Raw genomic sequence first — 17,575 nt, 5'->3', positions numbered from 1 at the left:
ATTTCCAGCCTGTTATTTCCCCCTGAAGGTTCATTTCTGCCTCCACCATTCCTAAATTCTGCTTGAGGTCTGGCTAGTAGATGACCAAAGTTCTGGACAGCTATTACCCTTGAAATTCCTCCTCAGGAAGAGGACTGTGGGAGGAGGAGGAGGTTAGTGACAAGGACCCATTCCACACTATGCCTGCCAAGCACACTCTAAAGTGTTTCCCATATGGATCCTGTAACTCTACAGTTAACGATGAAGCAGCTAGGCATAAACAGTTAGAAAAGTCCCCTAAGGCCATGTGCTCTATGACAGCAGAGGTAGGATTTGACCTCCTAAGGCTGGCCTGAAAAAGGATGCTCTAAGCTCTGAGCCAGTTACCGAGCACTGCAGTCCTTGAAATACTTATAGAAGGTTCCCTGGCTTATATACTTATTGGACAAAAAAAAAAAAAAAAAAAAAAAAATCTGGGTGGGTCCCTTCGGGGAGCTGACTGGCAAAGCTGTCCCCGTCAGATCTTGAAAAGAAAAGTGACACCTGTTTTTGTGATTCCCTAGTTCTTACCCAAGGAAGAACTGTACATGCCTCCGCTGGTGATCAAGGTCATTGACCACAGGCAGTTTGGGCGGAAGCCTGTGGTCGGCCAGTGCACCATTGACCACCTGGACCGCTTTCGCTGTGATCCATACGCAGGAAAGGAGGACATTGTGCCCCAGCTAAAAGGTACGTCTGCAAGCAGGTCCGCATATTACAGTTTTGAGCTTTTCACACCTGGCCTGGATCTTTACGTCTCTCTAGATGCTGCGGAGGAAGAAAGGCCTGATGTACAGTGTACTAGGCAAGTTTTCCGGGGAAATATGAATGGTCAGTGGTGCAGCCAGAGTAGACTCTTGCTACTTTGAGGGCAGAAGCCAGTGCTCAGGAGCCCACCCTCTGGCATGTCTTGCTCTGCATCACCACAGGGTGTCTTTTGAGGCAATGTTGCCTGCCACAGGATCTCTCCTATTTGCCTTTGAGGAAGGATCCTGGAAACACGAGGGATGCTGTTCCCACATCAGCCACATGGATGGGGACATGCAGTCTCCAACAAATGATTATTGAGCATTCACAGAATGCCATCCATTGGTCTAAATGTGGGGGAGCTCAAGGGACCAAAACTATCTTCTCAAATTGCGAGAATCCAGCAAGGAAATGAGTGTGTGTAGGTTAGCGCTGTAACCACTTGGTGTGGAGACACAGGGCCTCCTGTGTGTGGGGCTAGAGCTTTGCAGAGCTCCATGAGCCTTGAAGGAGGAGATTTTCCTTTCTAAAGCAGAAGGGTTTCCTTTACAGCACTGGATGACCTTGAACTCTGCACTCTTCAACCCCTCCCTCTCAAACGCTGCGGTTTCGGGTTTGTGTTTTTCTGGACAGCTCGAGGAAGGAGGTTGCAGTTCCAAGTTACTGCATCTATGATCCCGCTTCCCTGACACTTGGCAAAGGTTTTGTGAAGTTGTTAGAAGGACATTTCATCGTTATTCATACAGGAAAAGGTTAAACGAGTCACCTTAGATCATATAGTGAGTATTAAGGATAGGGCAGGCTATAATGTTTAACTTAGACTTCAATAATAAATAGCTGATAACACAGTGTTTTGTTCTTACCCATTCAGTAGATACTTGTTTTTAGTTTACCATGTACTTAATACTGCGGTCAGGGCCGGGGGCTCAGCCAAGATCCCAGACAGTCTGGCTTCATGAGTTTAGACCTCGGTGGAGGACTGGATAATCCACCTCATCTATCACTGAAAATTCTGGTCAAGCTATCAAGAGTGAAATGGATGCCTTTTGTTTAAGCAGGTATGCCACAAGTCAGTCCTGGTTAAGCCTCCAGAAGGCTTGGAATTGATATTACAGAGCCTCTAAAACCTATCTGCAGCAGGGCGCAGTGGCGCAAGCCTGTAATCCCAGCACTTGGGGAGGCAGAGGCAGGCTGGTTGCTGTGAGTTTGAGGCCAGCCTGGTCTACAGAGTGAGTTCTAGGACAGCCAGGGCTACACACAGAGAAACTCCCTCCCAAAAAACAAAACAAACAAACAAACAAAAAGGATGCTCCTGTGGCCCCACCCTTACATCAGGCACCTGCCTTTAACTGAGTGAGACAAACCTGGTGATTCTTGTGCCTAAGCACCAGCTCTTACTCCAGATACATCTGGGAAACTGCATGTAAGGTCAGGGCGTTCTCCCTCTGTGTGCACTGGGAGAGCAAGGGCAGCTTCAGGTTACTGAAAAGAGATCCATCCCTGTGGTTTTCTCTTCCCTTTTCTCCCCTCCTCTCCCTCCCTCTCTCTAGTCACCTCCTCTGTCTCCTTTCTTATTCCACTCCTCCTCTGTGTTTCTCTAGCTCATTTCCCAAGGAAAGGAGGCTTTTTTAGACATAGATTTGCCACTGTCATGCCCATCCCTACACATGTGTATTGCTTGTGTGTGTGTGTGTGTGTGTGTGTGTGTGTGTGTGTGTGTACTGCTATGTGGAGGAATGAGGGCCACTTGCAGGAATCAGTTCTCTCCTTCCATTGGGTAAGTTCAGAGAATGAAACTCAGGTCGTCGGGCCTGGCATCTAGCACCTTTACCTGAAGATCTATCTCTCTTGTCTTCAACACAATTCTTTTTCAAGTACTTGTTGCATGTAGGAACAGAGTTAACTACCCAAAACCAGGAATGGTGGGCCACATAGTCCCCTATAAAGTGTTTAAAACCACATCCTATTCTGAGAAGGGAGCGAGTGATTGGGCCATTTTCTACATTCAAGTATGGTCCCCTATCGAAAAGTCTCACCCAGATGACCTCTATCCTCTACCCTGTGGCTGCACAACTCGAAGATGGAGTTGACTACTCTCTAGTATGTTATTCTAAGTGTCCTACGTTACAAAATTCTTTCCCTTCCAGCCTCCCTCATGTCTGCACCCCCATGCCGGGATGTCATTATTGAAATAGAAGACAGCAAACCATTGTTGGCTTCTAAGGTAGGTTGTATTTCAGCAGTCTAAGCAATTAGGTGAACTCAAGCAAACATTAAAGGCTATTAAAATATTGGTTGTCAAACCAATGTACAAGGACTGAATAAAGACAAAATTTGAATCTTGTATTCATCCATAGTTACTGTGACATTGTATCAACTAGGGCTTCTTAAAATGTTTCCATTTATAATCCCTTTTATCTGAGTACTTTTTATACATCACTGGGTATATAAGGTATATAAAAATGTATACAAATCAAACATACACTGATAATAATTATAAAAACATGTAAAAAATTCTTTGCTAGGCATAATTTTACCATTTGTCTAAAATTAAATCAAGTTTGTATTCTAGGGGGACAGGCTTGCTGATTTTTACCTAAACAATTAAATCTCAGATGGATAGGTAATACCAGAGGACACGTAGCATCACTAACATTTTTCATGGTTGATCAATATTTTGATTTTATAGTCATCAGTGCTGAGGCTCTGCTTTGCCCAAGTGTGTAGTACTAATACAAAATGGCAGAAGTGTGTTTAGAGACACTTCAGAAATGGTTGGAGAGTCTATCCTAATTCCAAGTCAAAACTTAACTTTTTTCCTTCCTAATGAAACTGAAATCAGCAACTCAAAGAGAAATAATTAAACAATCAAATGTTCTAGCATAACACAATCCAAAGATATACTAACTAGATACTTATATGGTAAAGAATGATGGTAGGAAACTATCATGTCTTTACTTTCTAAAATTAAGCCATTATGTTCCTAGAAGCAAAGAAAACTTTGTAAGTAAAATTATGTTTCTATGAGAGCAGAGAACTTGGTATGTAAAATACTGCAGTTCATAGCATACACTAGGCACAGAGCTGGGCTGAGGTGCTTCAGGTGGTGTTTGCTGGTGTTGTGTGGTTTGACGACATGCACAGTGAAAACATGCATGTGTTGTAAGTTCAGAACCAAGGCTGCAATAGGGTTGCATGGTGCAGTATGGCTGGGCATCGCCAGAAACACCTTGAATTTATTACACATTTTGGTTTTTTAGTTAATTTCTAGTTGTTGCACGTTCAGAAACATTGCATTAAAGTCAGTTTTTCTGTGACACCCCTCCCCACACACATTCAGGTACCCAATCCCAATTGATGTCAGAACCTACAATTAAAGAAGCTAGGGTATGGGCCAGCAGCTTCAGTCCCCACTGGTCAGTCACCTAGGATACTTGGAACACCATCCACAGTGGGCTGGAGAGATGGCTCAGTGGTTAAGAGCGCCATTTGCTCTTCCAGAGATCCCTAGTTCAATTCCCAGGAACTGCATGGTGGCTTACAACCATCTATAACAGAATCTGATGCCTCTTCTGCAGACAAAACACTCATAAACAATAAATAAATAAAACACTATCCACATACATGATTCAAGTACATTTATGTAGATCTGAAAGCCAATGTGAGGAGCCGTCCAAGTGATATCATGTGTTAGAAGTTTCTAGAGAAAATTGAAATATTGCAGCAGTGAGAACAGGCATGTCAGGAGTTTTTCTTATGTGCGGTGGGATCATCATGACTTGAAATGACCCTATTTATCAGTATATGGAACACCTTGGGTTTTTATATTTACTGTGGAAGGAGATGGTGAGAATCCTTACTCAAGACCCTGTCTAAAAATGGTCCAGCCACTTCTACAGGAAGGAACTAGAGGGTTTCAACCCAGAAAAAAGAAAACACCAAATAGCTCACTGTTTCTCTTGGCATTTACGATAAACGTTCACAGCATGTTTTAATATGCAAGCTGGCTGGAAAGTGCACATGATTGCATTTTAATGTGTTATGTCCATAAATGGTACCTTAAAAAAAAAACTTAGTTCTTTCCCTCTGCAGTATACTCACTAACATTTGGACGATATTAAATGCGGGCTCCTCAGCCAGCACTAGATGGCTGTGTGTTTGAGTCTATCATGTGGCAATTCTACACAGTCACAGATGACAGTATCAAATCCCCAACCCCATAGGGCAACATGACTATGTTCACTTATTGAAAATAACCCCAATTAGTCTCAATAAGTCAGTGGTTGCCCAAGGAGAAGTTGTGTATAATAGACTTAAGTTTTTCACGGTGATTTTTTCCACAACTACTCTGGGAAAAGGCAGTGTAAGAGCCTTCTCGATAATCTGCCTCCAGCTTATCATCAGCTGTTGCCAGTCAATCTTTCCCGCACGCCTGCTGTGTACTCAGCCATCCTCAGTACTACCGGGGGACAAGGAAAACAATGTCACACTACTCCTTTCTTGATACTTCTTGGGCTAGGCTACCTAGCAACACCCTATGAACCAAAGGTTCAATCTCATCAGCTTTAACCAGGAAGAGGAGTAGGCTTGGGGATGGGACTGCCAAGTCATTCCCACTACACTATAAATGGCTATAATCAGCTTGCTCCCCTCACACCTAGTTGAAGTACACTGTGTCAACAAGAAAATGTGGGATCTCCTCTAAACATTCAAGCCCCTCCGTCAAGGTAGACATTGCATACCTCTGTAAAGTCCAGTGAGCAACGGACTTGGAAGAGCTGATGACAAGCTTACTAATGTTCTTTATTACATGTACCAATGTACATGTAATGTACACATGTTACCACTAACTACTCAATTTAGACTTTGCATCTGGATAAACCGAGTGAGTCCAAACTAACCGCTGTTGCTGAGGGCTGGAGGCTGGATGGAGGCTGAGTCTTTCTGGGGTGGCATCATGCTCTATGATGTCTATGGGAACTCTTAATGCATTGATGAGCTTAGCGCTATCCAAAGAAAAACAGGAAATGAGGGTGTGGGGCAGATGGGTCAAGGGCCAGGCAGACAGAGCAGACATCCCTGCATGGCCGTCTCATCAGTTGCCTTCCAATTCCAGTGTTTAAGCAGTATGTCAACAGCACTCAGCAAAATGACTTCTCCAAGGACAGTGCATGTATGTATGTATGTGTAATACGATGCATAAGGATGCATGGGACTGGGGCAGCTTGGTCGAAGGACTTGAATTCCTCTGGGTTCTATTAGTAGATTTTGGAGTGAAAGGTGATCTTTAGATAAATGATGATTTTAAGCCGGAGGGAACACTGGCCCGTGCTGTGTGGTGCTTGGGATTGGATTTTCAAGTTCATTTGTTAGATTGAAAAATGAAAGTCAATGAGTTGATGGCTGTCCATTCCCACATGGGAGAATAAGCACGCAGGCATGAAGGAATCCTCCTGGACTAATCCTGAAATTTAAAGTCAGCAGCTTGCCTTGGATGTGTGCTTTAAACATGGTCTGTGCTTTCCCCTAAATCAGTTCTGTATAACTGAAAAGAAATGTGAAGAAACAGACTAAATATCTGAATTCAAAACTGTAAAAAGATTTTTTTTTTTTTAAATTACTCTCTCCAAAATCTCGCTTCAGCTGTGATTACCTAACCCTAATCTTGCTTTGGAGTGAATCTAACCTTTGTTCACTGCCTCCCTTGGCAGTTCTGTTGTAATAAGGGTCAGTCTTCGATAGAAATACTGAGGACCCGCAGAAGCCAGGTGGCCCTCCGTACAGCAGCCACAGAAGTAGAGGCTGGGACCTCAGAAAAGAGCACTGTTTTCTCAAACTGGCCCAGGGAGTGAGCTTAGCCAGTGTCCCAGCAAGTACCAGGAGAAAAGCCAAACTCCCAACACACTCCAGCTCCCCTTTCTCTCACTCCCAGAAAGGCCCTGACACCGGGGGCAAACCCTCCATGCCGAAATTCAAGGGGGAGGATTTGGCTAATGGGAAGCCTAACATCTTTGTATTAGAAGAATCCTCTCTGATCAGTATTTAAGTGGCATTCTCACATAGGCATGGAAACACAGCAAGGGTATTAATGCAATGGCCCACAGTCGTGCACACCTTGTGATGGGAGAGTCTTGAAGGGATGAGAATAAGGTCCTGTTGTAGATATGCTTTTGGAGCTACATGGAATGAAAGGCTGGGGCCAGGAAGATGAGTAGCTCCCACACACCCCTCTGAGCACTCACCATGTTATCTAATCACAGTATGGCCCAACCCCACTAAAAATACACCACGGGGGAATACCTCCAAGCTATTCAAGTACTGTGTGGAACTCCTTGGTGTATTTTCAGAGAGGAAACCTAAGATACGTTCAATGATGAGATGATCTTGACTACAATAACTAGACAATCTGTTAAATGTTGATAATTTAGAGTGTGCAGAAAATTAATGTTTCTTATTCTTTTTCTCTTTGAACCAAATGTTCATGGGATCTTAAACCAAATATCCACGTGACCCGTATATGGTTTGCCCTGCTACTGCCTTCATATACGCAGCTATCAGAAAAGGTAACTCTTGTACATGCTTTTGCACTTCATGGTGGGAGGGGTGCTGCTCAGGAGTAGAGAGCTTGGCTTTGCACCTGCAAGGCCCTTGGCTCAATTTTCAATACAAGTATTTTCTGCCTATGGTTGGTATGTAAAGTTTTTTACTAAGTCCGTGGATAGATTGATGATCTGCAAAGGACGTATAACTCATTATAACTGTGCACAGTCATGTACAGTGTGTGCACACACATGCATGCACATACATGCATATGTGAATATAATCTAAAAACATATACACATGTTATGAACATTTACTTATACATATAAATTGGTAAATACTTCCCCCATGTACAAATAAGAAATAACTTTTTTATGATTTCATTTGTATGGGTATGCACACATAAGTGCAGGTGCTCGTGGTGGCCAGAAGAGGGCCTCAGATCCCCTAGAGTTGGAGTTCAGGTGGTTGAGTGCTGGAATTGATCTCTGAATGTCTGGAAGAGCACGTCCTCTTAACATCTGAGCCATCTCTCCAGCCTGCAACAGCCTTTCTTACTTCTTGTTCCCCTCCATCCTTAAGAGCAAGAGAATTATAAGAAGTGACACTTATTTTTGATAACATCACTATTTCCAAGGCAGATTTAAAAAGCAGGAAGTGGGTCTCATGCAATATGTTCATGTTATAAGTCAGAGTGGAGGTTGGGTGTGGCACCTCACACTTGTAATCATAGCTCTTTTGAGACTAGGGCAGGAAGATGATTAGTTTGAGGCCAGCTTGAATTATATATCAAGACCCTGTGCACAAAGGAAGAAGGAAGGAAGGAAAGAAAGAAAGAAGGAAGGAGGGAGGGAAAAGAAGGGAGAAAGAAGGAGAGAAGTAGGAAATAGGAGGCTCTATGTAAGCACTGGCCTATGAGTGCCTCATATAATATTATCTCTTCTGCCAAAGCAAGAAACATCCATCAAAACAAGAGGTTCACAGCTCTGGCTGTCATTGAAATCACCTGGAGGATTTATTCAAACATAACAAACACCCAGTTTTCAGCCCTCACTGACTGCATCAGAATCTGTAGGGCTAGAGTGGGAGCCACTGGTGCAAATGAACCATAATCCTCCCTAACTTTGTTTCACACTTGAAATATTTCAGAGTTCTTTCTCTTAGTGGTCTTATTTGATTTTACAAATCAACTCCATGATGCAGACGACGGCGGTTGTTACCATCTTACTTACTAGATAAAGAAACTAGTAGTCAGAGTTACAGAACTTGTCCAAAGGCACTGTGGCTTGTAACATAAGGGCTAGAGCTAGAACCAGTTCCTCTAATTCTTAGTTTAGAGAGACTTGTGCTATTTCTCAGAGCTAAGGAAATGAGATCATAAAAAGCATATGTTAGGGGAGGCAGAGGCAGGCGGATCTCTGCGAATTTGAGGCCAGCCTTGTCTACACAGTGAGTTCGAGACAGCCAAGGATACATAGAGAAATCCTGTCTTGGAAAAAAAAAGTGAATGTTAGAAATGCTCTTTTAATTTATTTATGGATACAAATATTAACAGAGTAAAGAAACAAAAAGAGACAGATTAATAGATCATATGTATCAAGTGTTTTTTAAAAAAACCACCTAATATAGATGTGGCATTGATACAAACACATGTCATCAAGGGCTGGGGAGATAGTTCAATGAGTGATGTCCTTGCTCACAAGCTCAGGGATTGAGTTCTAGCCCCAGAATCCATGTGAAAATGCTAAGTGTGGTGGCACATGCTTATATTCCAGCACTGGAGAGATGGAGACAGAAGGATGGCTGAGTTTGCTGGCCAGCAAGTCTAACCCAAATAGTGAGCCCCAGCCAATAAGAGACCCCATTTCACAGATGAGCAGGATTCATGTGGTGCTACCTGAGGTTGTTCTCTGACCTACACATATACTCCTACACATGTGCACTCCTCTACACACACACACACACACACACACACACACACATACACACACACACATACATACACACATTCCACATGCATGTCATTGGTTGAGGTCTCCTGCATCTGAGCAGAATTGTGGATGTGCTAACCACAGTGCATATAAATAGAATCTCAGCTGTAAGCAGTCTTCTTTCTCTCATCTGTTACATAGCAAGTTATCTGTGTGAATTAGAAATGTAGGCCACCAGTAATTTTTTTTTTTTCCATTTTGACATGGCTTTAGGAGGAAGAAATCGTTGACTGGTGGAGTAAATTTTATGCTTCCACAGGGGAGCATGAAAAATGTGGACAGTATATTCAGAAAGGCTATTCCAAACTCAAGGTACTTGGACCTATGTTGTTGTGGGTGGGGAAAAGCCAGTCCAAGCATGCTGAAGGCCCTGGGTTTACAAGGCCTCACGGTGGGTGCTGATGGAGAGGGGCCAGGAGTGCCTCTACAACAGGATTGCCTTTGCCAAGTACCAAGGCTTGAGCAAAGTTGCTGAGTTATGGTTGCGTGACTGGCACTTTGGGGCTTGGGGGCATCTGGCAGAAGGCTGGAAATGGGTTAGCTTTGTACTAATTAGGCCAACAATTATCCAGAACTGTTTGGCTCAGGGAGACCCAGAAGTCACAGTGTCCTTTGCAGAACAAAAGGTGTCCATATGCTTCATTTTGTCTTCCAAACAGCAATCATTTTGCTAAATGGAAACTTGGTTCTGTTACCTGTACACCTGGTCACATCCCAGCCACCGGCACAAGTGTGCAGGAGTAAGCTGCAGATCTGGGCAGGGGTGGCGACCTGGGCTGTTCTATTCATGCTCTGACTTTTCCAGTTCTTCATTCAGTTGCTAGCCATCAGCTGCAAATCTAAAGTAGTTAGAGGAAAGAAATTCAATTAAATGAGAAACACCTAGTTTTACAAGCACTTCTCTATCAAAGCAGAAGGGCCTATATCCTTGCTTGTTGATGTCATAACACATTTGTGTAGTGTAAACACCAGCATGTAAGAGGAAAATGAGCCCGGGTTGAGGGGACAGGCTCATGTTCCTTCTCCCTCTCCCCCCTGTACCCCCCAATTCCCTCCATTCCTTTCTTTTTCTCTCTCCTTCCTGTCCATCTTTCTCTCTTGTCTAATTTTTAAAAATCAAGGTATAATTTATATGTCTTAAAGTGGTCCTTCCACCAAGTTTTGATGCTGTGCACATCTGCATGATGCAGCATCCACAGCAAGGGGAAGAGCATCTCCACACACAGGAAGCTGCTCTGTGCTCCAGTCAAGCTGACTGTCCATGAGCTGCACCCCTTGGGGAGACAGCTGATCTGATATATACCCTGCCTGGCTGGCCTTGCCTGCTTGTGTGCTCCATGGAACTGGACTCACACCGTATTCACTCTGTATTTGGCTCCTTCCGTCCCATACTCTGCCTTTGAGAGTCATCATGACCTTGAGGGTGTCACTAGTTTATCTCTTCTTCCTGAATAGTATGAGATCAAACTAAAGTGAGGGTGGGCCATGTTCATACTTTATTTTACCTCCCTCCCTCTTTCCCTTTCTTTTCTCATTTGACTCAGTCTCCCGGCACTGGACATTCGTGAACCACATGGATATGCTTTTATTTCTCTTTGGTAAAATCCTAGAAACACCATTTCTGGATCCTAGGCTAGGTGGATATTTAACTCTATAAAGGAACTGTGGCATTTCCCCCAAGTCACTGTTTTAGGCTGCACCCACCAGTAGCACAAGGGTGCCCATGTTCTCTGTGGCATCCTCCTGCCCGGTGACTTGCGACTCCACCTGCGTTTTAGTGAGAAACTGAGAGTCTGTTGGTGGCTTTCAGATCTATGACTGTGAACTGGAGGATGTGGCCGACTTTGAAGGCCTGACCGATTTCTCAGACACCTTCAAGTTGTACAGAGGCAAGTCCGATGAGAATGAAGACCCATCTGTGGTAGGAGAGTTTAAAGTGAGTAAAAGATGTGTTTGTCCAGCACAAAATCCATTTTCATTTCTTTGCTTGATCCTGCATGAAAGACAGCTGACATCTGCAGCTGGCCCTGTCCTCTGCCCTGTGCAGGAAGGAAACGCTGCCCACAAGAAAGGGGTAAAGGGGCAAAAGGGCAAAGGGGAGTCAGGGTATTGCTACTCCCTGTTTGTGTCAACCGGTCTTGAGTCCTCCGGGGGTCAAATCTTTGCAAGACCTACTTTCTCCTGGCTCTTCTGCACTCTGGGGTTTTACCAGGATCCTTGTGGCAAGTTCCCAGGCCAAGATCCTTGCCTTTCTCCTCCCAAGCAGTCCCTCCTCACTGCAACCAAATTCCATCCTGCATCTGAACAGCTTAAACACACCTTTTGCGTTTCACGGCTCAGGTCTCAACTCCTTCCAAAGCTAAGCTGGCCTTTCACAAGCCCTGTGTCCCTCCCGCCTGGAAGCACCACTCCCAAGTCCCAAATACACCTCGCAAGTCCTCTCGATGGATGCGCAGGGCCTTGGGCCAGCCTGCTCTTCCTTCGCTCTCTGTGGTCTGACAAAGCCTTGCTCATGCTCTAAGCCAGCTCAAATGTCGGGGTTTGTCAAGAGTTCCCTGGTTGCTTTGGGCAGCATGACTCACCCATGCTCTGGGCTCCCACAGGTCTGGTTTGATTGCTGTTTCTCCTCCCAAGCACACTTGGCCCCTTCCTAATCCTTTGCCAATAGCAGACATGGCTAATGGATCAGGGGATTACACCCTACACAGGGTCTCAAATCCTCCTCGCCCCAGCCTCCCACGAAGCCCACAATAGGCCCCAGAGTCAAGCTAATCTGGCATCTTGTGCCACACTCTGTTTATTGACTTTTGGGTCCTCCACACCCAGTATTCAGTGAGTGCTTGCTTCAGGACATGCCCCTGAGTGCAGCTGGCTAGAACAAAGGCCCAAACATCCTAATCCCAACTTCCATATCTTTCCATGTACCTAAACTAGTTTCAGAAAAAAAAAAAAAGTATGCAATGTCATTTAGCTGAGACCGGGAGGCAAGCATGGATTTTCCTGGAAATGGGACCCAGGCAAGTAGGGCTGATACAGCAATGATATCACCTTTGTCCCCCCACTGGATTTATTCCTGTTTCCAAAATAATCTTGACCCTTTGCCTCTCTTTGGCACCACCTCCCCTCACACTGACCAAGCACCTCACCTCCTTCCCAGGTTACTGCCCGCTTCCTACCCCACCCTCTTTGGAAATGATGGCTGCCATGTTCCTTCCTGGAATCACACAAGAGCCAATACCTGTTGTTGTCTCTTCCACAACGACAGCCGAGACTCAGCCAACTGCATGAGATGGAAGGGTGTCCCGTGTACTCTGAAGAGGGGGGACATTTCCTAAGAGCCCTACATCCAGTGGCCAGGGCCCTTGAAGTCCTCAGTATATGTCTCTCTCTTTTTCTCAGGGCTCCTTCCGAATCTACCCGCTGCCCGATGACCCCAGTGTGCTGGCCCCTCCCAGGCAGTTTCGGGAATTGCCTGACAGTGTCCCACAGGAATGCACGGTTAGGATTTACATTGTTCAAGGCTTAGAACTCCAGCCCCAGGACAACAATGGCATGGTAAGAGTTTGGGTGTGGGGCCTTCTCCTGTAGCAGGATAATTATAGTCATCAGCCATGGTAATTGTCACCTTCTTTCTTTCTGGGCGTCTGTTATCTCACATTGGTAGAAAGATACTCTATGCAAACAGTGTGAACAGGGCGACTGTCCCCATGGGGATTTACAGAAGAGCTTTGGTGTGGGGGTGGGGGTGGGGGTGCTTAGGGCTCTCCAGTTCATTCTTCTTGTGTTACTGATGTGACCCAGGACAAGATTTGCTCCAGTCGCAGGACCAGCATGAGCAGAGCCAGGTCAACCCTACTTCCACCCCACCCCACCTTTTCACCCACACAGATGCTTTGAAGGCACGCTGGCGCCCTGCCCACCCTAAGGAGAACCTTGCACCGAGCTCATCTTAGGCCCTCGGGTGCCCCAGCGGCCACCTTTGTCATCCGCTGGGAATTTAGAAGCAAGCCAAGTCTATCCCAGAAATTGACTTCAGTTTGCACCCTGTGATGATGTAACGCCTCACCTGTCTTGTCTCCACAGTGTGATCCTTACATAAAAATAACCCTGGGCAAAAAAGTAATTGAAGACCGAGACCACTACATTCCCAACACTCTCAACCCAGTGTTCGGCAGGTAACGTGCAGTTCAAAGTATTTTTAATTCATAAAATGTGCCCTGCCCTGTTCGAGGCCCTAACACCAGGAGTGTGTACAGATACCCTCGGCAGGGAAGCAGATAGAAGCAGAGAAGCACTGGGAAAGTACCATGAGGGAAAAAAGTCACAAGATGGGTTTCTCTGAGTCAAAATCTGTTCCACGTCCTTGAGGGTGAGGGTGGAAACAAGGCCCCAAGGTGCACTGAGCCTGTGAAGGGGATCAGCTGCCCCCTGCCAAAACAAAACAAAACAAAACAAAACAAAACAAAACTGGCTTTTTCACTCCAGAGGCTAATTTGGGCTCTGTTTACTGGATGACTATAGTTATTTCCTTTTGATCCAGTGAATGTGTCGCTGAGGGGAGGGGGCAAAGTGACAGGATAAATATTTTGTTTTATTGGTCTTCAATGCACTCAAGGTTCTTGACATAGCACTGTTTTCTTCATGGTTACAACTTTGACTTGTTTCCGGACGGTAACGGGGTGAGCGCATGTGTGTGTATGTGGCAGTCAGAAACAAATTGGCTCTCTCTTTCTACCATGTGGATCCCCGGGATTGAACTCAGGCCATCAGGCTTGACAGCAGGAGCCTTCACCCAGGAGTCATCTTTCCAGCCCTGTTACATAAATCTTATCAGAGCCAGTCAGGTTATCCTTAATTTATGTAAAACCAGCGATATTCACCTGTGAGCACCTTCCGTATTTAATAATAATATTGGCTTAGCATTCAGAGCGAGCAGACACTCTGTTGAGCCATTTCTGGAAGACATCTCAGAAAATCTCACAGAACTCTGACAGGGACAGAAACTGGGGTCCAGAGAGAGTGCATGCCTGATAGCCTCCTGATCACAGGCACAGGCCATGATCCCAAGCCAAATGACAGCAGTGTCTGCAAGGCTTCAGCACTGCACCCTGCTCCGTCAAAGTCTGATTTTTCTTGCGCATCATTGGGTGAGGACACAGGACCCCACATTTCTGTCAACAAACTGTAAGACAAGTGATGGAGACAGACAGAGATAAACATCCATGCCACTAGGCTTTTCCAAGCCCTCGGCAGTACTTCATATTCATGAGGAAGGGCTGGGGAGTTGATTGTGTGGGTAGAGGGTGTGCAAGCATGTGCAAGCATGAGTTTCGATCCCCAGCTTTTTTTTTTTCCCTTTGAGACAGGGTTTCTCTGTGTAGCCTTGGCTGTCCTGGACTCACTTTGTAGACCAGGCTGGCCTCGAACTCACAGCGATCTGCCTGCCTCTGCCTCCTGAGTGCTGGGATTAAAGGTGTGCGCCACCACACCCAGCTCGACCCCCAGCTTTTATATCTGTAAATTAGGATGGAGGGCAGAGGCTATGGCTCAGTGAGTACCAAGTATGGTCACATGACCCTGACAACCCAAATTCCAGGTGCAGCGTGAGCATCTGCAATCCCAGCATTCCTGTAGCCAGATGGGAGGCAGAGACAGAAGAATCTTCCAGAAACTTTCTGGCTAGCTAGCCCAGAGTAGTGTACACAGTACAGAGCAGAAACAAGAGAGATCCTGCCTAGAAAGAGTGGGAGGCAAGAAGTGCTCCCCAAAATTGTCCTCTGACCTCAACCCATACACTGTCCCACACACCTACCCCCACCTCCATCACAAAATTAAAAATTATGTAAATCTGTTCTTTTTTTTTTTTTTAAGTGGTGAGTGATAAAGGAAGGCATTCGGGCCCCACATTCACATGCACCAGTGTGTACGTATGTGTACATGCATGCATACACAGATATGCACAATAGGGAAATGATGTTATTCTCTCAAAAATTTGCTAAGTAGGAGAATACTGTTCCTGTTTGCCTTGTACCTGACATACTCATTACTTTATGCCTTATGTTTATTCCTCTCTGTCTTTCTCTGCCTCTTTATGTGTCTGTCTCTCTCATGCATGCTTGTACACACACACACACACACACACACACACACACACACACACATACACACCCCTTGGGCATCCAGTTTTAGGCTCAAACAAACCATCCTCACAGGCAGGAACACACATGGACAAAGGACCACCCAGCTGGCCCCTAGCATGTTTGCACACATGCACACACAAGCATATATACTCAGACACCTGAACATGAGCACTCTGCGTGCTGCACACCCCTAGGCTGAGTGCTGGGCCCAGGGAGGGGAAATAATCCTCTGGCACGGCTATGTGATCATTTTCCCTTTCTTCCGCTGATCCAGCCCCAAGGTCTAGACAGGAAAAGGCACGCAGGGCAGGAAGGAGAGCTCCGTGCGTGCAAGGGAGACCGGGAAGCAAGTAGAGCCAGCTTTGAAGGGGGAAAGGCAGCCCCGTCTGAATGGCTTGTTTCAGAGGTGCCAAGCACAGGCTTAATTAAGTGGCAGGAAAAGCCTTGCTTGGAGCCACCGGGGAGGAAGAGATGCTGTCGGGTTCTGCTAGGCCATTTGCTGTCTAGGGGCCTCACAAAGCCCCTCCATCCATCAGCGTGGCTCCAGGCCGGGACCTCAGTCTTGGAAAGTGGTTTGCTTCTCAGCAGAGAGACTCTGAGACAGGATCTGAGGAAAATGGGGCATTTCATTGTTCATCTTGGCTTCTCTAGGTCACGCTCAACTCCTGAATATTGTCCCCTAAGCTCCATGGGTGGGCTGTGGTACCTGTATTCACCCACACATCATCCACACAATAATAATAAACTCTAAAGTATTTTTTAAAATATTTTTTAAAATATTTTTCTCAGGGGAGAAAAATATTCCTTAGTCAAACCACAATACCCAAGATACTTGGACTTGCTTTGCTGTTTGTTTGTTTTTGTTTTTCCTTGAGATAGGATCTCACAGTGTATTCCTGGCCATTCTAGTACTTATATAGGCCAGACTAGCATTAAATTTGCAGCAACCCTCTTCTGTTTCTAGAGTGTTGTGATTAAAAGAGTGCACCACCATGCCCAGCTTACCATCTTTCTTTTTGTTGTTCTTGGTTTGTTTTTGTTGTTGTTGTTGTTTTAAGACAGGGTCTTTCTACATAGCCCTGGCTTTCCTGGAGCTCACTATGTAGACCAGGCTGGCCTTCAACCCACAGAGATCCACCTGCCTCTGCCTTTCAACTGTTGGCATTAAAAGTGTATGCCACAATGCCTGGCTGTTTTTCTTTTTAATTTTAAAAATGTTTTTATGTGTATGAGTACTTGGGCTGCATGCATGTCTGTGTACTGTGTGCACACCTGGTGCCCACACTGGCTATGAGGCTTTGTGTGTAAGTGGGACACAAGTAACCCTTTCCCTGCAGTCACCTGCCTGCCTCAAGTCTCTGAATAGCTGCTGCATCTAGAGAGGTCTCTGAGACTGGTGCAGGAGACATCTGAGAGGCTTTCTTCAAGACTGCCATTAAACACCCACCCCTGGCTCACTGAACAAAAGCCTGTCCTCACACCAGAGTGTAACAAGAAAGGGAGGAAGCCCAGGGGAGGGGACCTCTCACAGTTTTTCTTTCAGTAAAATATACTGAGCACCTGGCATGAGAAAACTGTAGGGGAACAATGCAAATACCTAGGCTAAGCCCTGCCTGTCTGGAGCTGATGAGTGCAGGTCAGCATCCCCTGGACCACCCAGTTCATCCGCCAACAGAACTGGCTGTTGGATTATTTCTCTGTAGCTCAGAAGAATTTACATTTTGATGCAGATTCCATAGGAAAAAAATTAAGAACTGAATGAAGTGTATGGTAGAACCAGACGGCCTGGCAGCCATCCCTCCCCCTACATGGCAAGTTTATACATGCCCTCGCCTCCTTCTAGAGGGACGGGTCAAGTTGTTTCCTGGGGCAGGGATCTCTGATGAGCACAGTAAGGGATGAAGTGGAGTACAGAAAAATGGCCACAGGTTAGGGTGCCCTTATTGATTTTCCTGAAGAGAGGAGAGAAGTGCTCCAGGTGATGGACTGATAGATAGTTCATAATACTAAAATCAGCAATAAAATGTATTATTGTTATTGTTATTATTATTATTATACTAAGTTTTAATCAATATACTCTCAATGAAAGTTCTCTAAGCATCTCTTCACTGACTCTTAGAATGAGATAGGTGATGAGTT

At 45.4% G+C, this 17,575-nt stretch overlaps 1 protein-coding gene across 1 annotated transcript in view; it reads left to right on the top strand.

Annotated features, from left to right (window-relative positions):
* Positions 1-17,575, top strand: part of Myof (myoferlin) — a 148,228-nt gene that overhangs the window by 113,551 nt on the left and 17,102 nt on the right. The window contains exons 37-43 of the mRNA XM_051146405.1: positions 543-708; positions 2,913-2,989; positions 7,317-7,328; positions 9,510-9,608; positions 11,107-11,232; positions 12,696-12,851; positions 13,380-13,471. Coding sequence (XP_051002362.1) covers positions 543-708; positions 2,913-2,989; positions 7,317-7,328; positions 9,510-9,608; positions 11,107-11,232; positions 12,696-12,851; positions 13,380-13,471 — 728 coding nt within the window. The remainder of the gene's footprint in view (positions 1-542; positions 709-2,912; positions 2,990-7,316; positions 7,329-9,509; positions 9,609-11,106; positions 11,233-12,695; positions 12,852-13,379; positions 13,472-17,575) is intronic.

Source organism: Acomys russatus, chromosome 5 (assembly GCF_903995435.1).
Source record: "Acomys russatus chromosome 5, mAcoRus1.1, whole genome shotgun sequence".
Lineage (NCBI taxonomy): Eukaryota > Metazoa > Chordata > Mammalia > Rodentia > Muridae > Acomys > Acomys russatus.
This window is presented reverse-complemented; position numbering and strand designations above follow the sequence as displayed.